Source organism: Thermothelomyces thermophilus, chromosome 4 (genome assembly GCF_000226095.1).
Source record: "Thermothelomyces thermophilus ATCC 42464 chromosome 4, complete sequence".
NCBI lineage: Eukaryota > Fungi > Ascomycota > Sordariomycetes > Sordariales > Chaetomiaceae > Thermothelomyces > Thermothelomyces thermophilus.
This window is the reverse complement of record NC_016475.1, coordinates 2,148,577-2,169,301: the sequence shown is the minus strand read 5'-3', so window position 1 is coordinate 2,169,301 and position 20,725 is coordinate 2,148,577. Positions and strand designations below refer to the sequence as shown.

General features: G+C 56.2%; 5 protein-coding genes across 5 annotated transcripts; all 5 read right to left on the bottom strand.

Annotated features, from left to right (window-relative positions):
* Positions 1–295: 295 nt before the first annotated feature.
* Positions 296–1,869, bottom strand: MYCTH_2306610 (uncharacterized protein). Its single transcript, XM_003664088.1, has 2 exons — positions 1,366–1,869; positions 296–1,255 (listed from the first exon to the last, which is right to left on the bottom strand). Exons 1-2 carry the CDS (start codon positions 1,690–1,692, stop codon positions 446–448), a joined length of 1,137 nt encoding a protein of 378 aa, XP_003664136.1. The 5' UTR covers positions 1,693–1,869; the 3' UTR covers positions 296–445.
* A 1,095-nt stretch (positions 1,870–2,964) lies between these two features.
* MYCTH_2306608 (uncharacterized protein) lies at positions 2,965–6,088 on the bottom strand. Its single transcript, XM_003664087.1, has 2 exons — positions 5,294–6,088; positions 2,965–5,233 (listed from the first exon to the last, which is right to left on the bottom strand). The coding sequence occupies exons 1-2, from the start codon at positions 5,507–5,509 to the stop codon at positions 3,074–3,076; spliced, it is 2,376 nt and encodes a 791-aa protein (XP_003664135.1). The 5' UTR covers positions 5,510–6,088; the 3' UTR covers positions 2,965–3,073.
* Positions 6,089–7,305: 1,217 nt separating this feature from the next.
* On the bottom strand, positions 7,306–9,940 carry MYCTH_2306607 (uncharacterized protein). The gene is made up of 2 exons (XM_003664086.1): positions 8,759–9,940; positions 7,306–8,696 (listed from the first exon to the last, which is right to left on the bottom strand). The coding sequence occupies exons 1-2, from the start codon at positions 9,824–9,826 to the stop codon at positions 7,443–7,445; spliced, it is 2,322 nt and encodes a 773-aa protein (XP_003664134.1). The 5' UTR covers positions 9,827–9,940; the 3' UTR covers positions 7,306–7,442.
* A 63-nt stretch (positions 9,941–10,003) lies between these two features.
* MYCTH_2315548 (uncharacterized protein) lies at positions 10,004–11,527 on the bottom strand. The gene is made up of 2 exons (XM_003664085.1): positions 11,404–11,527; positions 10,004–11,327 (listed from the first exon to the last, which is right to left on the bottom strand). The coding sequence occupies exons 1-2, from the start codon at positions 11,423–11,425 to the stop codon at positions 10,432–10,434; spliced, it is 918 nt and encodes a 305-aa protein (XP_003664133.1). The 5' UTR covers positions 11,426–11,527; the 3' UTR covers positions 10,004–10,431.
* A 2,523-nt stretch (positions 11,528–14,050) lies between these two features.
* Positions 14,051–17,278, bottom strand: MYCTH_2306599 (uncharacterized protein). The gene is made up of 2 exons (XM_003664084.1): positions 14,437–17,278; positions 14,051–14,379 (listed from the first exon to the last, which is right to left on the bottom strand). Exons 1-2 carry the CDS (start codon positions 16,847–16,849, stop codon positions 14,279–14,281), a joined length of 2,514 nt encoding a protein of 837 aa, XP_003664132.1. The 5' UTR covers positions 16,850–17,278; the 3' UTR covers positions 14,051–14,278.
* Between the last annotated feature and the right edge of the window lie 3,447 nt (positions 17,279–20,725).

Sequence of the window (20,725 nt, the reverse complement as noted above, 5' to 3'; positions counted from 1 at the left end):
GGCCCTGGCCTGTTGTTTACAAGGGTGTCGTTGCTGAGCAACACTCGCTCGGCTTCCCGGACATTTGGGCGGACCGCCCCGCAGTCACCCCACTTCCCCGCATTCCTTCTTTGACAAGCCGCTAATAAGGTCGTTTGAGCGGTCAAGAATTGGAGAAGCTTCGTGGGCATGCACACAGGGCCAGACACATGCGCACACGCACGGGTCGAGGATGAAACAGAGCACAAAAAGGAACTTGATCTCGGAGCACCAAGAATTTTTTTTAAAAAAAAACCGATGTGTGCCATCAGCAACAGTAAAAAACAAGAGAGAAGCAGAAACGAGAGACGAAGAGAAGCAAGCCTCTCCAGCCAATTTGCCTGTCTGAGCAACTTGAGCTGAACTACAACGGAAGATGCAGTGAGGTACCTTAGTTATCGGTCATGATATCATGATTTAAGGTAAACTACCAGCTCAACAGACCCTTTTCCCGATCAAACCCGCCCCGCAATTGCCTCTCGGGCTTCACCACCTTCCCCTGCAGCACCGTGAACTTGACGATCCCCTCACAATCCTCCGGCCGTACCCTCGCAAGCCAGATGCACTGCGCCGCCCCGAGGTCGCCCTCTTCCTGTTCTCGTCCCTCTTTGTTCTCGCTCTTCCCGTCTTTTTCTTTGTTCTTTTCTTCTTCTTCTTCTTCTTCTTCTTCTTCTTCTTCTTCTTCTTCTTCTTCTTCTTCTTCTTCTTCTTCTTCTTTCTTCTTCTGCCCTCCCGGTCCTTCCTCGTCGAACCGAGCCCTCCGATAGATGATGACGTTGGCGCTGTACTTGTGCCCGCCCACGTGGCTGATGAAGTAGATGCCCACGCCGCCGGGCCGCTCGTCGTCGAGGTCGCGGTAGAGCCCGAGCGGCTGCAGGTGCCGCTGGAACTCCTTGCGCAGCAGCGGCGCCGACTGGCCGCAGCGGGCGTCGCGCGTCTTCTGGCTGCACAGCAGGATCAGCGCCCGGTGCGGGCACGGCCGCGTCGTCAGGTCCCGGATCGCCGCCGGCGTGCTCTCCGGTAGCGGGGCCGGCAGGGAGCGCGGCAGGCTGAAGGGCCGGAGCGGGCTGGTGGTCGTGGGCGCCTGGGAGACGATGGAGTCGATGAGAGTGGGCACCGTGGCCGGCGTGACGTTGTCGATGAGGACGAAGGCTGGGAGAAGGAGGACGGTGGTCGGTTCTGAGTACGAGGTCGTGTTGTGCGGCGTGGGCATGTTGGAGGCCGAGAGCATGAGGCGCTGTTGCGGGAGGGCATGGCGCAGTCAGTCAAGTTCGCCGGCTCGCCCCGCCGTCTTCCTGGGCGGTCGAGAGAGAGAGAGGGAAAAAGGAGGGCTGAGGGGGGACTCACCCCATTCGTGGGCCCCTTGGTGTTGGCAATGGCCTGCATGACGCTGCCCTTCTCGTTCGCCACATCGCGCACCCAGTCCGTCTTGCCCGTCGCCACTAGCACGTGGGTGCTCCAGCCCTTGACAAAGCCATACAGGTCGTCGCTCTCGTCGATCTTGAACCCCCTCGGGTACTGCACCGAGCAGCTTTCACAGTCACGGTCGCAGTCCTCGCCGTCGACAGCCTTGTTCACCTTGGGGAACAACTCGTCGATTCTTGCCTTGCTGCCCGAGCGGCCAATGGCCAATGCCTTGGCGCCGTTGATGAGCGATTTGAGTGCGCCCGACATTTTTGTACTTCGTTTCTCCGCGCGTGCCTGCTCTGTACGAGGAGAGAGAGAGGGGGGGGGAGAGAGAGAGTCGGATGGCCCTGCTGGAGCTTGCCTTGACTGGGACCCGGCCGGGCGGCACGGGACGGTGGGCCTACAAGAATAAGTCCAGAATTGGCCGAAGCCGTGTTCCAGTCGGTCTTTGAGGTCGGAGCTAGCGGACTCCGGACCACGCAAGGGTGGGATGCACGGGGGTGGGGTGCGCGGGGTGGGGCAGAGGCGGCATCTCTCAGACAAAATATGATTCGCTATTCCCCGAGAGATCGCTATTCCCCGAGAGACCCGCAGACAAGGGAAACGATGAGCAGAGCTTCCATTGAACAAAACCTAAAGACCCCCTATAAAGAGAGGAAGAGAGAGAGACACACAGAGGAAAGTATCACCGCCACCAGCTCATAACTGCCGGGCAGCAAGCTGGATTCGCATCATTATGAGCGGAATTGCATTGTTAACTAAACAAGCTTCTTGTTCCGCTCAACTGCGGAGGATGCACGGGGATGAAGAGTACTCCCGCCCGAGCACGCTCTCGATCCGCACTCCTTCCAGAAACTAATAAACCGAGCAGCCTCGTAACGCCGAGCAGAACATCCCACCCTACAAGCAGAAGTTGTCGCAACCATCATTCCCTCGCCCGGCCAATAACGTCTATTTCGCTCCTCGAAATGCTTGAAACAAAGTGCAAAGTGCAAAGTGACGGCAGCTTGCGCAGGCATTGCGTAAGGATCCGCACTCCTCGGCGGAGACCCCCCTTCTCAGAGATTATCTCCGGTCGACCTCCGCCTAATCAAATTATCAGATTTCCCGAGGTCAACTAATGTATGCAGTATGAAGACAACCAACCAGGAGCTAACATCTACATTTCCACCAACGCAACGCCATCGAGGCTCTTAGAGGGATGGCTAATCATCTTCAACCAAGTATCATGTTCGAAGAAGAAAAATAATCACGATTCACACACAGCCGGACCATACCACACAAAACCCGGGAGTGTACACTCCGTATAGGTACATACGTCTCTTGGTAGGACCAAGAAACAGTTCCATGACCCAAGGTGTGTCCCACCTGGCTCTTCGTGGGTGGGACAGCTGGCTGTTCCACTGGTAAGAGAACACGAACAACTCCATATTAGCAGGTACTCCCAATTTTATAAAGCCCAAGAGGAAAAAAAGGCCGAGATTAACACCCAATTCCCAAGCCAAACCCCCTTCTCTACCCTTCCCCCCTTCTTTTAACCCCGAATCTCAGGGTCCCCCAACTTTTACACGACCCTAATAGCCCCCTCAGTTTGTCCAGGCGGCTGCTTCCAACGAGGCCCACTCATGAGGAAGCGAGCAGCAAGCCCCTATTTCGCCTTTCTCGCCTCCTCGTAATCCGTCAGAGCCGACCCAGATGCGCTCTCGGCGCTCTCCTCCTCGTCGCTAGTCAAGCCGTCCTCATCCGCCAGCGACATCCTCCTCTTCTCCCTCTGCCGCCGCCTCAGCTCTCCGCGCTCTCGCATCGCCTCGCGGATCTTGCGGTTCGCCTGGTCGAACCCTTCCTTGCTATCCAAGCTTGTGAAACCGCTGACAGGGAACCCCGCCATCCCCAGACCGCCGCCAGCGCTACTGCTCCGGCTCCTGCTGCGGCTGGGGGGCCGCGTGGCGAAGATGGGCGCCTGACCAATGTTGCTGAATGACTCGTTACGTGGGATGGCGCGGCTGGACTGCGTGGTGTTGCGCCGCGAGATGCCCGGGCTAGCGGCGCCGTCGACATTTGGCGAGGACGCGCCGCTCTGGTCGCGCGAGTGCGTCGGGGAGCCTGGACCCGAGCCCGTGTTGTTGAGGAACGCGTTGCTCACGTCGTTGGATACGCCGCGGCTGTAAGCGTCGAAGACTAACCGAGTGTGCTCAAAATCGGGGAACATCTCCGGGCCGATCGCGTTGATGATGCTGGTAACCTGCGCGCTGAGCTCGGCGCGACGCTCGCGAAGTTGACTGATGCTGTAGCTAGAAGACGGGTTGATGCAGAGCGCCAGCGGCCTGAGCGACTTGAGGATGTCCATACCGACCTCGCCGAAGCGCAGCGCCGCGAAGGTGATGGACGGGAAGATGATCCAGCACGCCCAGAACACCATCCAGAGGGACACCCACTCGGGAACAAGACCACCGAGCCGGTCCATATAGACCCAATACATGGTGAGGAAGGTGTAGGCGCCGTAGAGGACGGGTGCGAGGGCCATGGAGACTAGGAGCTTCCATGTGGCAATGACGTCCTTGCCCTGGATCTTGACCGACGAACCGGCGAGAGCCGTCTTCGCTTTCTGGCGGCTAATGTACTTTGTCGCGATGAATATCGGCGCGAAAAGAATGAGGCCAGGGAGCACGCCGGCCGAGAGGATGATGAGCTTGATGAGACGATAGACGAAGGTGAGAACGACGATATGCCACGACAATCTGGCGTACTCGACCTGGTGGTCGCGGATATTCAGATAGCGGAGCTGCCTGTTGTACTCGGTGACCGAGTCTTTCAACTTGATAACCCGCGGGTCGTCCTTGTACCTCTCATAGCCCATGGCCAGCCGGCGGTTGAGCTCGACGACCACGGGCAGGGGAAGCTTCTTTCCGGTCGGGTTATACAGCCTGCGCGCTGCTTGGATGACCATAAGGGTGTCGTAATCGGGAGTCGAGACGGTAACGGCGCTCAACGCGGAGTGGACCATGTCCAAGAGCTGACCGATTGCGTCCCTCCTCCGGTTGTTCTTGTACATCTCAACCAGTTCGGGGGGGACCTCAAACGGAGGGCCGAACTCGACGACGGCCCGCGAGCGGAACTTGTGGGCGTGGAAGTAGTTCATGCCAACCGGCACGATTTTGAGTCCGCAATTCGGAGCCTCGGCGAGGGTTCCCAGTGCCATGATCGCCACACCGGCCTTGAGGGGGAGCAGCTCGGTCCGGTCGTGGCTACCACCCTCTGGGAAGATGCCGACACATCCACCTGATTTGAGGCGGTCAAAAACCGCCTGGTAGACCTTGGACTGGTCGATGTGAGGGGCGATCTTGTATTTGGTTCCCTGATAACCCGGCGCCGGCCCGTGGACGTCAACGTTCGTGAGGTTGCCGTTCTGGTCAATGTCGTCTCGGGCCGTGAGCTGGGCCATGGCAAGCTTGCCCTTGAAGGGACGCTTGGTGCGGATTTCCTGAGGACCGAGGATTTCCGCAATATCGACGCTCGCGCCACTCTGGCCCTTGGCGGACGGAAGAAAGAGCATGCCGCCGACCTCGGCGTCTTTCTCGAAGTCTGTGCCAACTCCGCGAATAAGAGTCGGGTCGTTGATGGGATCGGGAAGGTAGATGGTCCCTTGACCAGGCCTCGCCGAGTCTTGCGCGCGGCCAACGGGTACGGAGCCAACCTGGCGAGATGCCCACCCAATGAAGCCATGTACCGACTTCTGAGCGATGAGCAGAGATACGCGGCGCTTCGCTTCCATTTTGAGGGTTCGCTGGAGGATGAGAGCATCGACGAACTGCATCAGAAAGCCAGAGTTAGCCTACCGCGGAGGATGAGAGGGCGCAGGGCTGCCTACCTGGTTGGCGTGAGGAGCGGCAACGAAGAGCACCGGACCGTGTCGCGGCACCTTCCAAGCGCCTCGGGGATGCACCTCGCGGAAGAACAAGTCCACCAGCACAGACATTGTCCACAAAAAGCCGTCATACTTCCAATTGCTCATCGGGTAGAGCTCCTTGGAAGGAGCCGACGACTTCGCGCCTTGCGGCGCCTGTTTCGCTGCCTCGGAAGACATGGCGATAATCGAGCGTAGAATATTAGTGGCTGGGTGAATTGCGCGTTACACCCCGGCGTTTGGTGTTGAAGCCCGCGACTGCTTATGGTGCAGAGCTAGGCGAGAGACGCGTCCTCTGAAACGAGAAAGCTTTGTCGGGAAGTTGCCTTCGCACTCGCCTTGTCTTCGATTTAGCCGCGAAGCTCGGTGCCAAGTCAGCACATGGGAAGCTCTGGAAGCCCCGCAGGCTCCTACTACCAAGGCGGTCGGTCGCTCAGCGAGAGAGGATGGCGAGGCTGAGCTAATGGTGCGACCGTGGTAGTCTGAACGGATGCGGGCAATGGGTCGACTGTTGTGTGGCACGACCGAGGTTGCTTCGCAAATTTCGGTGTCGTCACAGCTTGCGAGGAGAGTGACAGGGTAGTAAGCTCGAGTTGATGGCGCAGGAACTTGGAACTGTCACACGTGAAGCGAGCCGTTGGATGGTGGGGCACTAGAGCTTATCAGAGAACTCGGTGGAAAGCTCAGATACTAACTACTCTGTAACTAGAGATAAGAGTACGGAATCCTTGGTAGATTATGTCAAAATTAAGGTAGCGGACAACATTGAGCGACAGAAGAAAATCAAGAACGAGGAAAAGAAGCACGCCAGCAAGATGCGTTTTCAATTAAACTGAATTGCTCGAACAAGAGACGCCGAGGATGTACGGAGTAAGTGCGACTAGAAATTTGGTGCCGGCAAGTAACAAAAAAAAAAAAAAAAAAAAAAATATGTGGGCCCATCGATGTCACCTCCACTGGGCCTTTCGCCCGAACTCGTCCCATCTGTTCGAGTTGTTGGCTCGGGCGTTCCGGACGCGGACTCGGGCACAGACGTTACCCGCCAACCTCCGAGTGGGAAGTCCACGGTGCTGTCGAATTTTGACAGCTCTTAGTCAGGCCGGCCTCCATTGGTCAAGCTACGCCTTTAACACTCCCAGGAATCGAGCGCCCGCATGCGCTTGCAGGTTCCAGTGACGCGCCACACAGCCAAGCAGCTTCGCATCGTTGGGCAAATGCAGTCAACGCCACTCGGAAATAGGAAAAGGTTTGACGCAAAGCTCCCAACAATTTGCCATCCCAGAAACGGATCGACGGGGAAGGAAAGCGGCTCTTGTCTTTTGCAGCCCGAGGTCGGTTCCCGGTGCAGGCGCGGTTGACCTTCCCTTCCAAAGCCGCCCCCTGAGCTCGCTACGCCACCCCGGAGATACATTCTCTCATTCTCTACCTGTTCCGCATAAGGCCAAAAAATACGGAATCCCCGGTTCGTGGAGATTTGTTTGTGGGAATCTTTAAGCAACCATCACCGGTTATAGCCGCAGGTGGTTTGCCACGCTCTATGCCTTTCCCGGCCGTTCGTTGTGACCGTGGCTTGTGCAGTAGCAGCAGAGGTAGCCTAAGGCGTGGATGTGTATGGAGGGCCGGAGTATGGATTATGTACGGATTAAGTAGCGTTTTGTAATCTGTATGTCCTTGTATTGTGCGTCTATACAGTACTCCGTACACACAGGCACATTACGGTGTGTAGGGGTCTTGCCAGGCCAGGAAGTTAAAGGACAACTAACCCCCTGTGGGATCAGTACGCGATGCGACCATCCCGCTTACACTAGTGTAGTGTACACTAAGCTCCCCTGGCGATGAGACCCTGGGGAGAAAAGGTCACTTTTAGCATGTGATTGTCAGGATCCTCCTGAACAATGAGCTTGTAACCAGGCCAGATGTCGCAACGGCCGGATATGTCCCGTAGAAGGGGAAGTTGACACAGCATATCCGTACATAATCCTCCTCGAGGCGAAACAACAGTTTCAGGTGAATTGAGGATTTGTCAAGGCCGCGCTTCTTGCCGTGTCGGGCCTATGTTTGAGAAACGTCGCGTCATTTGAACCCTCTTGGTTTGGCACTACACCACAACAACTTACTTCTTCTTCCCCCTAGCTTTCCTTCTCCCTTTACTGCCTTCGGCGACCCCCACTATGCCCTCCTCCAACTCGCCCTGCTCAACCATCCCCTCTTTCTCCATCTCCCGCAGTTTCTCCTGCCCGCTAATGAACATGGTCAAGTCCCGATTCATCTCCTTGAGCTCCTCATTCTCTGCCCGCAACTGCTCCACGAGTTTTTCCGTGCCTTCCGACTGCGTCTTGATATGTTCGATGCGCTTCATCAGCCCCGCGCTGACCTCTTTCTCCTCCTGCAGCGCCTTGCTCAAATTTCGCGCCAGCTCGGCCGACTTGGCCGCGCGGTTCTTTTCCTTGGAGAGTTCTCTCTCCAACGAGGGCACCGTCTCGTCCTTGAGCACGCGGTGCTCCTCGCGCAGCGCGGCGAGTTCGCTGAGCGCCTCGGCGGCTTGCCTGGAGGCTGACTCGGCTGCCGCAGACGCCTTGGCTGCTTTGTCCGCCGCCTTGTTGACCATCTCCTCAAAGTAGAGACGCTGGCTCTCGAGCTGGCTCGTGAGCAGGTGTGTGTACTCCATGCCAATGCTGTCGAGCTTGGCACGAGGAACAACGTCTTCTTGCGACGCCACCCCTCCTCCCCCAGGCGCTGCTGGCCGCTGGTCGTTGCCGTTGTTGCGCGGTAGCTCAACGATCTTGCCGTCGCCCTTGTCGCGGATCAGTCGGTGCACCCACATATCGCCCGCGTAATCCCAGACGTGCTGCGTCTCGAGCTCAAGACTGAAGCTGTGGGCCGTCATCTTCCAATGCTCCTTGGCATGGCCGCCGTTGTAGCGCCCGCAGCCGACATTGCCACAAATAAGGCAAATCCAGAGGTCGTCCGTACAGTTACAGTTGTTGCAAATGTTGGCTACGCCGGACCCGAAGGGTTGCGAGTATGGGTCATCTGGATCGTAGTTTTGGGCCGGCTTGGGGTTTGTCGCCCGGCAGACCGGGCACCCCGAGCCTTTCCATGTCTGCAGACATGTGCAGTGGAACACATGCTGGCAAAGTATTGTCATGAGACCCGTAGTGTCATCCATCCGCTCGAGGCACACGGCGCAAGTAGGGAGCTCGATGAGGTTCGGCGTCGGCGGCGGAAACGGTTTGAGGGAGTTGACTAGAGGCGACGTGGGCGAGAAGCGGTCCTTGTTTCCTTCGGAATATCTTCTCTGGGGGTCGGCTTGGTTTGGCGTTTCGACAGTAATTGATTTGATGAAGGTGACGTGACAGATCTCGGTCTCCTCAACAGTCAGTCGCGGCTCTCGCTCTTCGGGACAAACAAGAGAAGCATGCAACTCACCTCCACACTGTCGAACGGTTTCCCGTCAAACGCCTTCCGCCACTCCCTCGCCCTCCCGCTGTCTCGGAACTTCATCAGCACCATGTACCGGCTCATGGTACTGGTCATGACCATCCGGTAATGGCTAACATAGCCCCGCCACTTCTCTCCTACAAACCCCAGGAAGTCGCTCGGCGACATGTAACTCGGGACAGCCGGTATGCAAAGAATCGTACCCTCCTCGTCACCACCACGCTGCGCCTGGCTAGGCCCGTCCGACACCCCAGACTGCCCATTCACGACACCGGACTCATTCCCTTCCCGATAGAGATGTACGATGCCCCATCCGGCCTCGGTATTCTTCGTCTCGAGAGGGACGTATCTCGCCTTCGTCGCAAGCCCCATGCCGCCCAGGTTTGGCCCTAAGCTCGCAGCCGGCGTGGCGGCGGCGGCGGCGGTGGCGGCGGCGTCACCCGTTTCCTGACCTCCCGCCATCTTTCCCGTCTTCTCCTCGTCCACAGAAGAATCGAAACTCTCGATCCGCACCCTCCCGAACCTCCAGTCCCGCACTGCCTTGTCCGGTCCGAACCCGTCCTCGACCCTGGGCGCCGATTCCGCCTCGTGTATTGCGCGGGACTGCCTTTCGTTCAGCGGGGCGCGGTATGACGTGCCGTCAGAAGTGGTGTCGTGCGTCGTGCCTCGCTGCGCGCCGCAATCGATAACTCTCGTGTTCGCGGCCGCGGCGGCGACTGCAGCAACGGAAATACTGCTCGACTCTTCGCAACGATAGTTTTCACCGTCAGCTGAGCGATCCAGTCCGTAATCGTAGTAGCCGTCAAGCTCGGGTCTCCGCTGCAGCCAATGCTCGGGCAAGCGCCTCTGTTGTTGTTGTTGCTGTTGTTGCTGTTGTCGGGTATGTGCTTTGGTCCGCGGGTGGGATGGTAACTCGTCGAAAATGCTTGCGCCGGGTGAAGGAATCCAGATGTCGTCGTGGGTGCTGGTGCTGCCTTTGCCCGTGCTCGCAGGGGAGGTCACGGTAGGGTCAGGCGTCGCGTACAGCTCGAATATGAGGTGGTAATACGGCGGCATAGCAACTCGGAAAACTCGCGGCCTTGCGATCAAGCCGAACCCAGACGAAGCGCGGCCTGTATTGCAAAGCCGTTTGGTGGTTGGAAGCTGCTGATAAAAGAATGATGTGGAGTGTAGGATGATGGTGGCAAAACTTTGACCGACGAGACGAGACGTGTTCACGGAGGCACGGGAGGTAATGAATGCTCTGCTTCTCGAAGCTTGCGCTCTCTTGCAGCAAGCTGCATCATGAGGATCATTGACGTGCTGGCTTGTCGGCAACAACCTGCATTGTCGGAGGAAGGATGTGAAAGGCGGTTACGAAGCCGGAACATCCAAGTTTGCATTGCCAAGGCTAGGACGGAGCAGGAACTGTTTTTCACATGCAACTTCCGAAAGCGGGGGAGACCCCCGCCATCCCATAGGCATCAAATGTCATCGCACCACGATTACGCAGCATCAAACGAACAATAATCGGGGGACTCCAAACGAGTCTATTCATCCGTGGTATCTCCATGTTACCGTGTCATTAATGGTAAACCCCAAATTTCCAGCGGCAGCCAATGGTTGGCCGTCCCAAACCCGCTAAAACGCTCCCAGGCCCATTCCCGTCCGATGCAGACACTTTACTGACCACCGCGCAGACGCAGCACCAAGTGGAGGGTGCTTTCCTTCTGGATATTGTAGTCGGACAGCGTCCTGCCATCTTCCAACTGCTTGCCAGCAAAGATGAGACGTTGCTGGTCAGGCGGGATGCCCTCCTTGTCCTGAATCTTGTTCTTCACGGTTTCGATCGTATCCGCAGACTCGACCTCCAGAGTTATCGTCTTCCCCGTAAGTGTCTTCACAAAGATCTGCATACCGCCACGCAGACGGAGGACAAGGTGGAGAGTGGACTCCTTCTGAATGTTGTAGTCAGACAGCGTCCTGCCATCTTCCAACTGCTTGCCAGCAAAGATGAGGCGTTGTTGGTCAGGCGGGATGCCCTCCTTGTCCTGAATCTTGTTCTTCACGGTCTCGATCGTGTCCGCTGACTCAACCTCCAGAGTAATCGTCTTCCCCGTAAGGGTCTTGACGAAAATCTGCATACCGCCACGGAGACGGAGGACGAGGTGAAGAGTAGATTCCTTCTGGATGTTGTAATCCGAAAGGGTACGGCCATCCTCAAGCTGCTTGCCCGCAAAAATCAGGCGCTGCTGGTCGGGAGGGATGCCCTCCTTGTCCTGAATTTTGTTCTTGACGGTCTCGATCGTGTCCGCTGACTCCACCTCGAGGGTGATAGTCTTGCCGGTCAGGGTCTTGACGAAAATTTGCATACCGCCACGGAGGCGGAGGACAAGGTGGAGAGTGGACTCCTTCTGGATGTTGTAATCCGAAAGGGTGCGGCCATCCTCAAGCTGCTTGCCCGCGAAAATCAGGCGCTGCTGGTCGGGGGGGATGCCCTCCTTATCCTGGATCTTGTTCTTGACGGTCTCGATCGAATCCGCAGACTCCACCTCAAGGGTAATGGTCTTGCCAGTCACTAGAGCACAAAGTTAGTATCGAGTCATTCTAGAGGAAACGAACGAACGGCGATGGCCGACTCTGGTACTACATACAAGTCTTGACGAAGATCTGCATGGTTGCAGTTGTTATGAGTGTATGAAGTTTCGGTGAGTCTGGCGATGTTGGATTTTCCGATAGATGCCTCTTTGATGGCGAAGGAGAAGGGTGTTGTGTGGAGGATGTTGGAGAAGAGAAAGTGGCTCCGTGGTAGAGGGTAGGCCGAGAAGGTTATATACGTGTTGGGCAAGCATGGTGGAAGCGCCAGGCTGCCGCCCAGGAGTGGGGCTATGAATGCGTCAGGAAGGCGCAACAGCCGCTGAGCGGTCAATGCAAAAGCAGAGAAGTGGAGCGAAGTGACCAGAATGGACCAGTCATGCGGATCCACAGCGGGGCAGGGGGAACAGTCTCGCTGCTTAGGCCATCTCGCCACTAGCAGTGACAGAGCTGATTCAACAAGGTGATTTGTTCTCCCGGTAGCGAAGGGTTCTTACAACCTCCAAACTCTCTCGGAAGATGTAGTGTTCGATCCTTGCAACGAACCCAATCCGAAAATTGTTCTGTCAGGGTCCATTCTTGGGTTTCCGAACAGCCACCGTCTCGGGCTTTGCCGGACCCCTCCTACCCTTGACAAGAACCGCCTCTGCTCCGCCCCCGCATTTACTGATAAGCCCTGCAAGGCCGGTGACGTGGCCGGCAGCCGACAATTGCAATCAACAAGCCAGCCTCTTCAAATAATCCGTGCGCTCCGGCGAGACGATTTTCGATGCCGTACGATAATCGGTCCTCGCGGATGATCAATCAAACCGACTTCTTGAAATGCATTAACGCTGAGCTCGGTTGTTTGCCAAGGTTAGCTCCCCCAACAGTCACCTGATACGCCACCGGGGCCAGCGGGCCCTGAGTCTGCTCCATTGGGTTGCCGGGTCAGGTCAGGAACCCAGCGTGGTTCATACACTACACCCCCGTGCATTTGCGGTACTATCTACGGTAATGGAATCACGCATCCAAGACGGGGAGGGACGCCTCTGTAGACTAGACACTAAAGTGTTGGTGTTTGTGAGTGCGGCGTTCCTTTAAAATGCTCTGCTCATCGCGGAGTTGTTCCCACAGATTCTCCACAGTGCCGTCTCGTTCCAGTTCCCCCAACCGAACGCTGGAGACAAGACCAAACGACAGGAAGGATGACACTTCACTATGTGAACTGTAGTAAATAGCTCGATGCTGCAAATATGAGTACGTCATCCTCTGCGCATGCCTCAGTGTAGTGCAATAGATTCTATTTTGCACCGCAAGTTGGCGCTAATTATGGGAATCGAGGAACCAAAGCAGGACTAGTGTACGGAAGTTCTCGGTTCAGCAAACGACGTCATCAAGCCTATCCGCCAAGGCTGCTCCAAATGCAGCGTTCGTGCACCCCTGTCTATCAGCCCCTCAAGGGTATTAATGACCGAAACGCGAATCAGGAGTGACTGTGTATCAAACCTACGTGTGCAGGATTCATACGGTTTACATAAGGGAGGACGGATATACTCCACACTATTTTCGCAGCTAAATTTACTAGCGGAGCTAGGTGTTCAACGAGACGTTAATGCGGCCTGGACCGCGAGGGAAAAAAAGAATAAAGACTTGGGAACGGTGTTGTATTCGGTGTACACTAACTATTTGCTGTAATTGCCTTTTTGCCTCGAAATTTCCTACCAATCTCTGAGCGGTACTTCAATACCAATTCGTCCTCCATTGATACCCTGATGGCATCAACCACAAAATATTCAACCTCCCCAATATGCGGATTAATAATCGCCTGTCTAATTGCTTCGAGTGGTGCAGACTGAGAAAGGCAGCATGTCGTACAGAGCACAACCATCATTCCATGACGCATGACGTGATCGGGCTTTGCTCGGGAATGCGCTACTTACTCAACCGCTTCCCGCAGTGCGGGAATAGCGAAGGTCCCGGGCACGGTGATAAATTCCCTCGCTCGTCAAGTGATGATAGCGGGAAAGAAGACGAAAAAATAAAGGCAGATCGTACTTGCACACTGGATCCCAGCCTCATCTTCTGGTGGTTGTAAGTCGTTTCTGTAATCCGTAATTCTGTGGTCGTTGTAAGATCAACTCGAGTATGGATGTCACGCCCCCCTCCAGCTTTTTCGAACGGTCCTTCTCTTGTCGCAACGTCCTTTCCCAAGAGAAAACACAAAATGATCAAGTCAACGGAGGGATAAAGGCGAACATGCAAACAATAACAATACTTCTTTTCTATATGCTCTGGGCGTTTCTTGTCTTCGTAAACCACGTTGTGCAGCGTAACGTGGAGTCGCGAGCTGAACAAAGGCCTTTCCAAAGAGCAATCCTATTCCTTAAACCCATTTCTCCTTACAAACAAGCCCCTTTCCAATCCGTATCTCCAAAAGCCCAATGCATCGCCACTGTGGATGATGGCATTCCAGATCCTTGGCGCCTCCTGGCATGACTGTTTTCGTGAATGTGTAATGGAGGTGTATGCGCGTGGGTGCGCGTGTGTTCTAGTGGTTCATCAAACGAGGAGAAAAAAATATCTTAGTGTGCTTTTTAGTCGTAACTCAATGCCTTCTCGTCATGATGGACGTTAGTCATCGTCGTGGCAGCGTGGGTCCCGTCGTGTGGGTGAACCAGCCCAGAGTGAGAGTAGAGAAGCAAAAAAAAACAATGATAGCGAGAGTGTCGTCAAGTGAAACAAGTAAAACAGAAACTGGGAGAAAATCAGAAACAGCAAGACGACTAAAAAAAAAGAAAACGCCATCGCTCAACAGCAGTGTTCAAGATCGAGCAAAGACATATGGGAAGGAAATAGAAGAGAGATTATAGCCCTCGCCGGCCGAGACGAAAGGCTGATGCTCCTTGACGACAACGGCCGCGTCAATACGGATCGCCCATGTCGTGACAAATTCTAGTTGGACCTGATGACCAGCTTCGAAAGGAGCTTGTTTGATAATGAGTCGAAGTCGTAGCGGTCAAACTTGGTTTCGGAACGCGTCCTCAGGTATGCCTCTGCATCAGGCGGGTCAGCACTCGCTTCACAAGCTAAAGACGCCATTTGACACTCACCATGCTTGAGGACGTGTTGCCGCACTTCGGTCATGGCTTCGCAGACCGCAGGGTTGTTGTTGAGCAGTTGGCCGTGTCTCCGAGTGTCCCATTCGGTGAACGCGGGCAGCTTCTGGGAGATGGCGTGGAAGAGGCCGACAATGACACCAACGGGCACGGTCTCCATGTCGTTGCAGAACTTTTCGACGGCGACCGGGTCGGGGACGCGGTAGTGGCAGTCGAACTGAATCTCCTCCCAGACGGCGAGCAGAATGGAGGCGAGCATGAAGATAGTTGGCCAGTTCTTCAAACGCTCACCGCTGTAGACGCTCGAGTAGAGAGCCGACAGCTCCTCTAGGATATCCTTCTGTAGCTCACGCCACATGTCGGCCATGGCGCACTTGATCTGGAAGTTGATCATGACGGGGGCGACCACCTTGCCGTAGTACTTGGAGTCCTCGTCGTCGATCTGGCCTTCCATCGGCTCTTCCGTTGGCGGCTGCTCAACCATGGTAATGTGGAGGGTGAGATTGTAGGCCACGACGAGCTTGAGGGCCTTGCGGATGACGGGTAGCCTCTCCTTGGTGTAGAACCGGTACGCCGTCTTGAAGATCTCGGTAATGAAAGGAGTACCCTCGAAGTGGTCGTCGATGAACTGCTCAAAGCCCTCGTCGACGTGCTTGTCGATATACTCGTTCAAAGCTTCCATGGAGATGCCATCCTGGCCGACATCTAGACGCTCCGTGCGAATCTCGAAATCGATGGGGTCTTGATCTTGCAGGGACGACTCGACCCAATCCAGCTGGAAGCAGCTCTCATCCGCCACGTAGACCTCGCGGACCATGACGGGGAGGCAGAAGCCGTAGCCATGCGTGATCCACATGAGCGTCTCCTTCTGCGCAAAGCCCTTCACATTGAAAACGGACATGCCGCGGCCGAGATGCCGTTCATAGTCGGCCTTCCAGTCCTTCATAAAGTATCCAATGTCCTTGATGTCTATCCGCGTGCAAGGGACTTGCCACAGACGAGCGTGAGAAGGCTGGCAGCCAGCACAAGGCTCGCCCTTGTCGCACGTCTTCTTGAGGAACTTGCAGCGGAGACAAGCCCTGAGCTTCCGGATCTCGCTGGCCTGCTTGCGCTGCTCCGGCAGCAGGGGCCCTCGTCTCCTGCCCACCTTCTTCTCGCCAGTGCCATCCTTCTTCCCTGTCGACGTCCTCCGAATAACGGGTTTTGTGGCCTTGGCAATGGGGCTCTTCCTCGTCCCAGAGTTCCGCCTTGCCGGAGGAGAAGTACAACCAGAGCCGCTGGAGCCGCTGCCGACCACGGGCCTGGAAGCCGAGATGGCCTTGTTATTGATTGGCAACGGTGCGACGGCGGCAGTGGGGCTGATGAGTTCCGGAGACGTCGACGCGTGGTGGTGATGCTCCCCCGGCATGCAGTTGCGGTGGTTGTTAGCCGTGTCCACGAAGCCGTCAGAGCATGGCGAGAACGGGGAGTAGGGAAAAGTGATCTCCTCGTAGCTGCCGAACTCGAGCGAGTTTGCGTCAGACGAGTCCGAATTCGTCCTCAGGTGCAGGGTCTGGCTCGGGTTGAAGATCGCCTGGTTCTGGGTATGCTGCGTCTGCGAGTGCGTGAAGGTGTCGCAGCTAGGATACATGTCCACCGACGTCCAGCCATTGTCGCTGCTTGAGCCCAGCGACAAAACCTCGAGAAAGGTGCCAGTCGGGGAATGGCTCCCGATGCTCCTTACGCGCGGGAGACTATCGGTCTGGAAGTTGAGCGACTGATCAAAATCCTGCCAGTTTGCACCCCCCCACTGCATCACTCGCGAGGTCGGATCCATTGGTGACATGGTGGGAAATGCCGACTCTAGCTGGAGCCCAGCGTCGAGCGTGGCCTGAGTGGTTGCCGGGAGATACTCCACGGGAGCGGGCTGGAAATTGGACGTGTACGGGTTGAAGCTCATGAGAGCCGAATCCTGGATGAACTGCGAGAGATCGGCAGCCGGTTGCTGCTGGGCCTGCAGTGGAAGAGACCAGTCCGGGACCAGCCCTGCCGGTTGGGAATGAGCGGCCGTCTGATACGGAGACGACTGTTGAAGAGGGCTCGACATGGTGCTGCTCTGATGCCCCGGCGAACCGGCGCTCTGGTCGTCGGGGGATGAAGGCACCCCGCTGGCCGAGTTGGGCGAGTGCATGGACATGGGCGCGCTCATGGTGCTGGCCGGGTCGAGGGGCAGCCAGCTCGTCACCGGGCTCAAGCTCTGGCGGTTCGGATGAGACATGGTGGTGGTGGTGGCGAGCGCGGTCGAGACGAGATCCTGAGAAGGGGCAGCCGAGGAGACAGCAGGATACGAGTATCTTTCGCGGTGGTCAAACACAAGCTGTTCCAACAGTGCGGCTTCCCCCCCAGTGGCGTTGAAGTCGTAGGACATGTTGGCCGAAACCAGGAAGGGAAATCCAGATACGAATAGTCGGTCAAAAGGGGGCCGGAGGGCAGGATTCGGAAGTATTGTCGCGCCGGGCTTGGAGGACGAGGGGTGTCGAAGGGGGAAATGGACACCGCTCTTTCTTGTCGGCGTCGAGTCGGTCAGGAAGGGTTTTGTCCTTGCTGGGTCTGTTTTCCCAGCGTTGCGTCGCGGACACAAAAGGAGAAAGTCGACTCCGCCTCGGACGGGGTCCTGGCGCCTTCGTCTGCGTTGCTCGTTGGAAAGGGAAAGGAGGCGGCGTGACAGTCTGGGGAAATCGTGCCAGAGAAACCCTTTCGGGGGTTTGGGCGAGGGCGAAAGAGAGCGGAAGATCGCTGGAGCGCCGCGCTGTCCAGTTTCCCCGCCCCGGCTACCGTTCCCTCTCGCGCAACTCGCTCCTGCCAGTTGAAAGAGGCGGTGAGAGTGCATCGAGAATCCCGGTCTCGGGGGTTTTGCTGATTGGACCCTGCTGGTACCAGACCACCCTTGTCGTGGGTGGATGCAGAGCGCGATCGTCCAATCACCGGCTACCAGGTTGCCCATGAGTGGTCGAACTTTGCAGCGCGGGATCGTCCTGGTTCCGCCGCGCCGCACTGTACCGAGACCTGCCTTTCTCCCAGTGGTTCACCTGCACCTTTCCCAGCCCCGCCAGCTCAACACCAGCCTTCGAACTCCAAGCCTGAAAGCGATAACTATCGGTACACTACACTAGTAGTAGTTACAGGGCCTACCTCCACATTTCCCATGCGTCGGGTGCACGGGTTACAATATTCCGTACGGATTACATTTCAAGTAACAAAGGTACGTGGTACACTCGGCCAAGCAGCCTTGGGACCTGGATGCCCAGAGAATTCAGATGCAGAAAACAAGCCTGCCAACGTGCTTTCGTCGAACGATACCGTTGACGTTTCTGGCTCAAACTGGTTCTTCCAGGCAGTTCGTCGGCCCCAGAACTCTCCCGCGAGAACCTCATGACGACGTGTACTTGTTCGGGCGTGCTTCCGAGGAAAACGCCAAGGAAACGGGGCGGTTGGGACGGCCACTGTTGCTCAATCAAGAACCCTGGGGCGAGTCTTGCATTTCCTAGAGCCTTGGATCGTCGAATCTGGATTCTGCTGCAGTGGTGGTTGAGGTGGGGTACCTAGACTGTCGCCCACCAGACCCTGGCACTGGAACACCTGCTTTCTCTCGACTTGGTGCGTGATCTGGCTGGACAGCACGGCCCGAGGCGGGTTCGCCGTTGGTCCCAACACAACGCCAACAACGCAGAGAATTCCGTCATCCATCCATCCGTACAGTACAGTTCATTCCAACCCCAGAGCACTGTGCCTGCACCTGGCGAGATGCAACATCTCGGGGGCCGTGGGCATGGCGTCCTGCCTACTTCGTTCCGACTTATCTGTTCGGTCGATTCAGTTGCCGACGGCCATTCCGGTCATGCAAGCGTCCGCTCTGCTTGGCCTTCAATCGGCAGTGCCTACGGATTACACTGGTGCAAACCGTATCCGGACGGTCTTGAAAGTGTACGTTGAGAGCCAACGTATGTACATACGGAGTACGTGCAGAACTTCTGTTCAATTAAGGCACCTGCCCGTCAAGAGGATGCAATGAACTCGAGTTATTGTTTCTACTTGGCATTGAGGGCCCCCTCTGATTGGTTGGTTCGGCAAGGAGAGTATCACGAAAACACCGATTTCAATACGGCAAGTGCACTAACTACACCAAGGACGGAGCAGCATCAAAATAAGTGCTCATTCTCTCTATTCACTCCTCCGTATACTACCTGTCTCGTCGCCCTCGTCCATTCACTCGGTTTGGTGAGCACTCTGTGGAGTACGGTCCTGTACTTGAAAGTATTTAGTGCGTGCCAGGTCGCCCTTTCTTACTGTGCGCCGGCTATCAGATCCCGCCGGAGGTGGGAGGACCCTGCCAGCTGCTCAGGAACCCTTGCAAGTTGTGAGAAGCTCGAGAGCTCAAGAGTTCGGGAACAGCCGGTCCCGCTCGAGGTTCCGAAGAGCTCGAACTTTGGGCAACTCATACGCCTTTCGTACCTGTATATACATGATTAGCACGTGGGATGGCCAATTGGTTCTGGCTTAAACCAAAGCCATCAACGCCCGAGCCCGGATCGAGCGAGAGCCTTCCACTTCTCTGTCTTTCAACGGAAACAAACCCAGTCTGCCCCTGGGGTTGACCAGCCAAGCCTCCCGACGATCCCACCCAAGGCCGTAGTTTCAGTTAAGACTAGTGTAATCCGTACACTAGTGTAGCGTTATCCGCATCCAGACATACGGATTACAATCGCCAGGCTCCCCTCCTTGCGCTAGAGTCTCGATCAACGGGCACAAGCGGGGCTCCACCAGTTAGCGCCACCATCATGTTCACATCTGGCAACGTGGCCAGCACTGTCTGCTGGTTTCTCATAATCCTCCTATGTGTTCCGTATTCCGTACGCACGAGGCCATGGGAGCCAATGGGTCGGATCTGGTCCGAGGAGACCAACGAGAGAAGAGACTCCGCTCGACCACAAGCCGTGGGAGCAGTTCCGTTCGTTCAGACAGTTAGAAGTAGACAACAAGATACGACTTCGTTCAAGGAAGATGTCGGCCCCCCTGCCGCGCGACAACACTTGCCGCTCAAAGCAGTACACACATTAACAACGATAGTGTTCAGTAGTGTATGTGTTGTACTGCGTGGTATCCGTACTCAGACCAGTTTGGATGGCGAGTCGTTCCTGATCTGGATTGGCCAGATATGTGCGTGGACTGGATAAGTATGCACTCCTGAGATAGTTCTCCAGGGGCATGAGCCGCATGCTCAAAACCCCTTGTCGGGGGTGTGTGCCCTGCGCCTCGCAGCGTGTGTAGTTTGCGACTGCCGGGGAACTTCCCGAAAGATATCCCGGCATGTGCCGAGAGACGCTCTGGAGAGCCTCCAACACGACTGGTGAATCGGGTTGGGTCAAAGTACGCAAGTCTGTGTACGGATCCGTGCTGCGTAGTTACGCGCACGTACACTAGGAAGTGTAGGTCCATACGTCCGTCATCCACTACCAAATTGTGCTAGGGATGTATGGCATGTATAGTACATACATAACTCAAGCCTAGTGAAAAGAGGCCCCGGTCGTTGTTGAATGCCAAAAAGACACGACTCCGCAACCCAGCCTGGAAACGGCATTGCCGGCTTGTCAGGTGAACATGACGTGAGAGGTCAAATGCCATCATGACATCCCGTCACGCCTCGCCGTTCTCTTGTTGTTAGTGCATTGCGTTTTGCGGAAGTTGATGGACTCTCTACCCTAAATTGGGCGTCGATCTCCGAATAGTGCAATGCCGTGTCTCAGGCCCCGCAGGTTAGCCGCTCGGGGCGGATAACCGGGACCACCCATTTCGGTGATCTGTTTGATCTGCCGGCAACATCAAACACGCTGGGGCCTCTTCAGCGCTCTTACACTACTGTTAGTGTAAGCGAGGACACTTACTCGGTACTGGTGTATGTAGTGTAATCCCTACATACATATATTCACATCCAACTCGGATGAGTTAATACACCTATGACGAGCTAAAGAAGGGGCAAACCTGTGCCAGGGTTGTGAGTCGACCGATTGCCGCACGGCAGAAACTCGACGTGGCGGTAGTGTCAGTGTACCGAGGTATCCGTACGGAGAACGGAGGTAGAAAAGGTCGATTGAGTACGTCGAGACATGTCAGCATGTCCACTCGGACGAGCACATTCAAAATCCGGGCCGGTGGTCGGGACACCGTCCGGCCATCCTATTTCCTGCAAGGCTCCGGTCCGGACTCGGTGGGCGACAGGTGGCAAGCGAGGAGGATGTCAATCAGA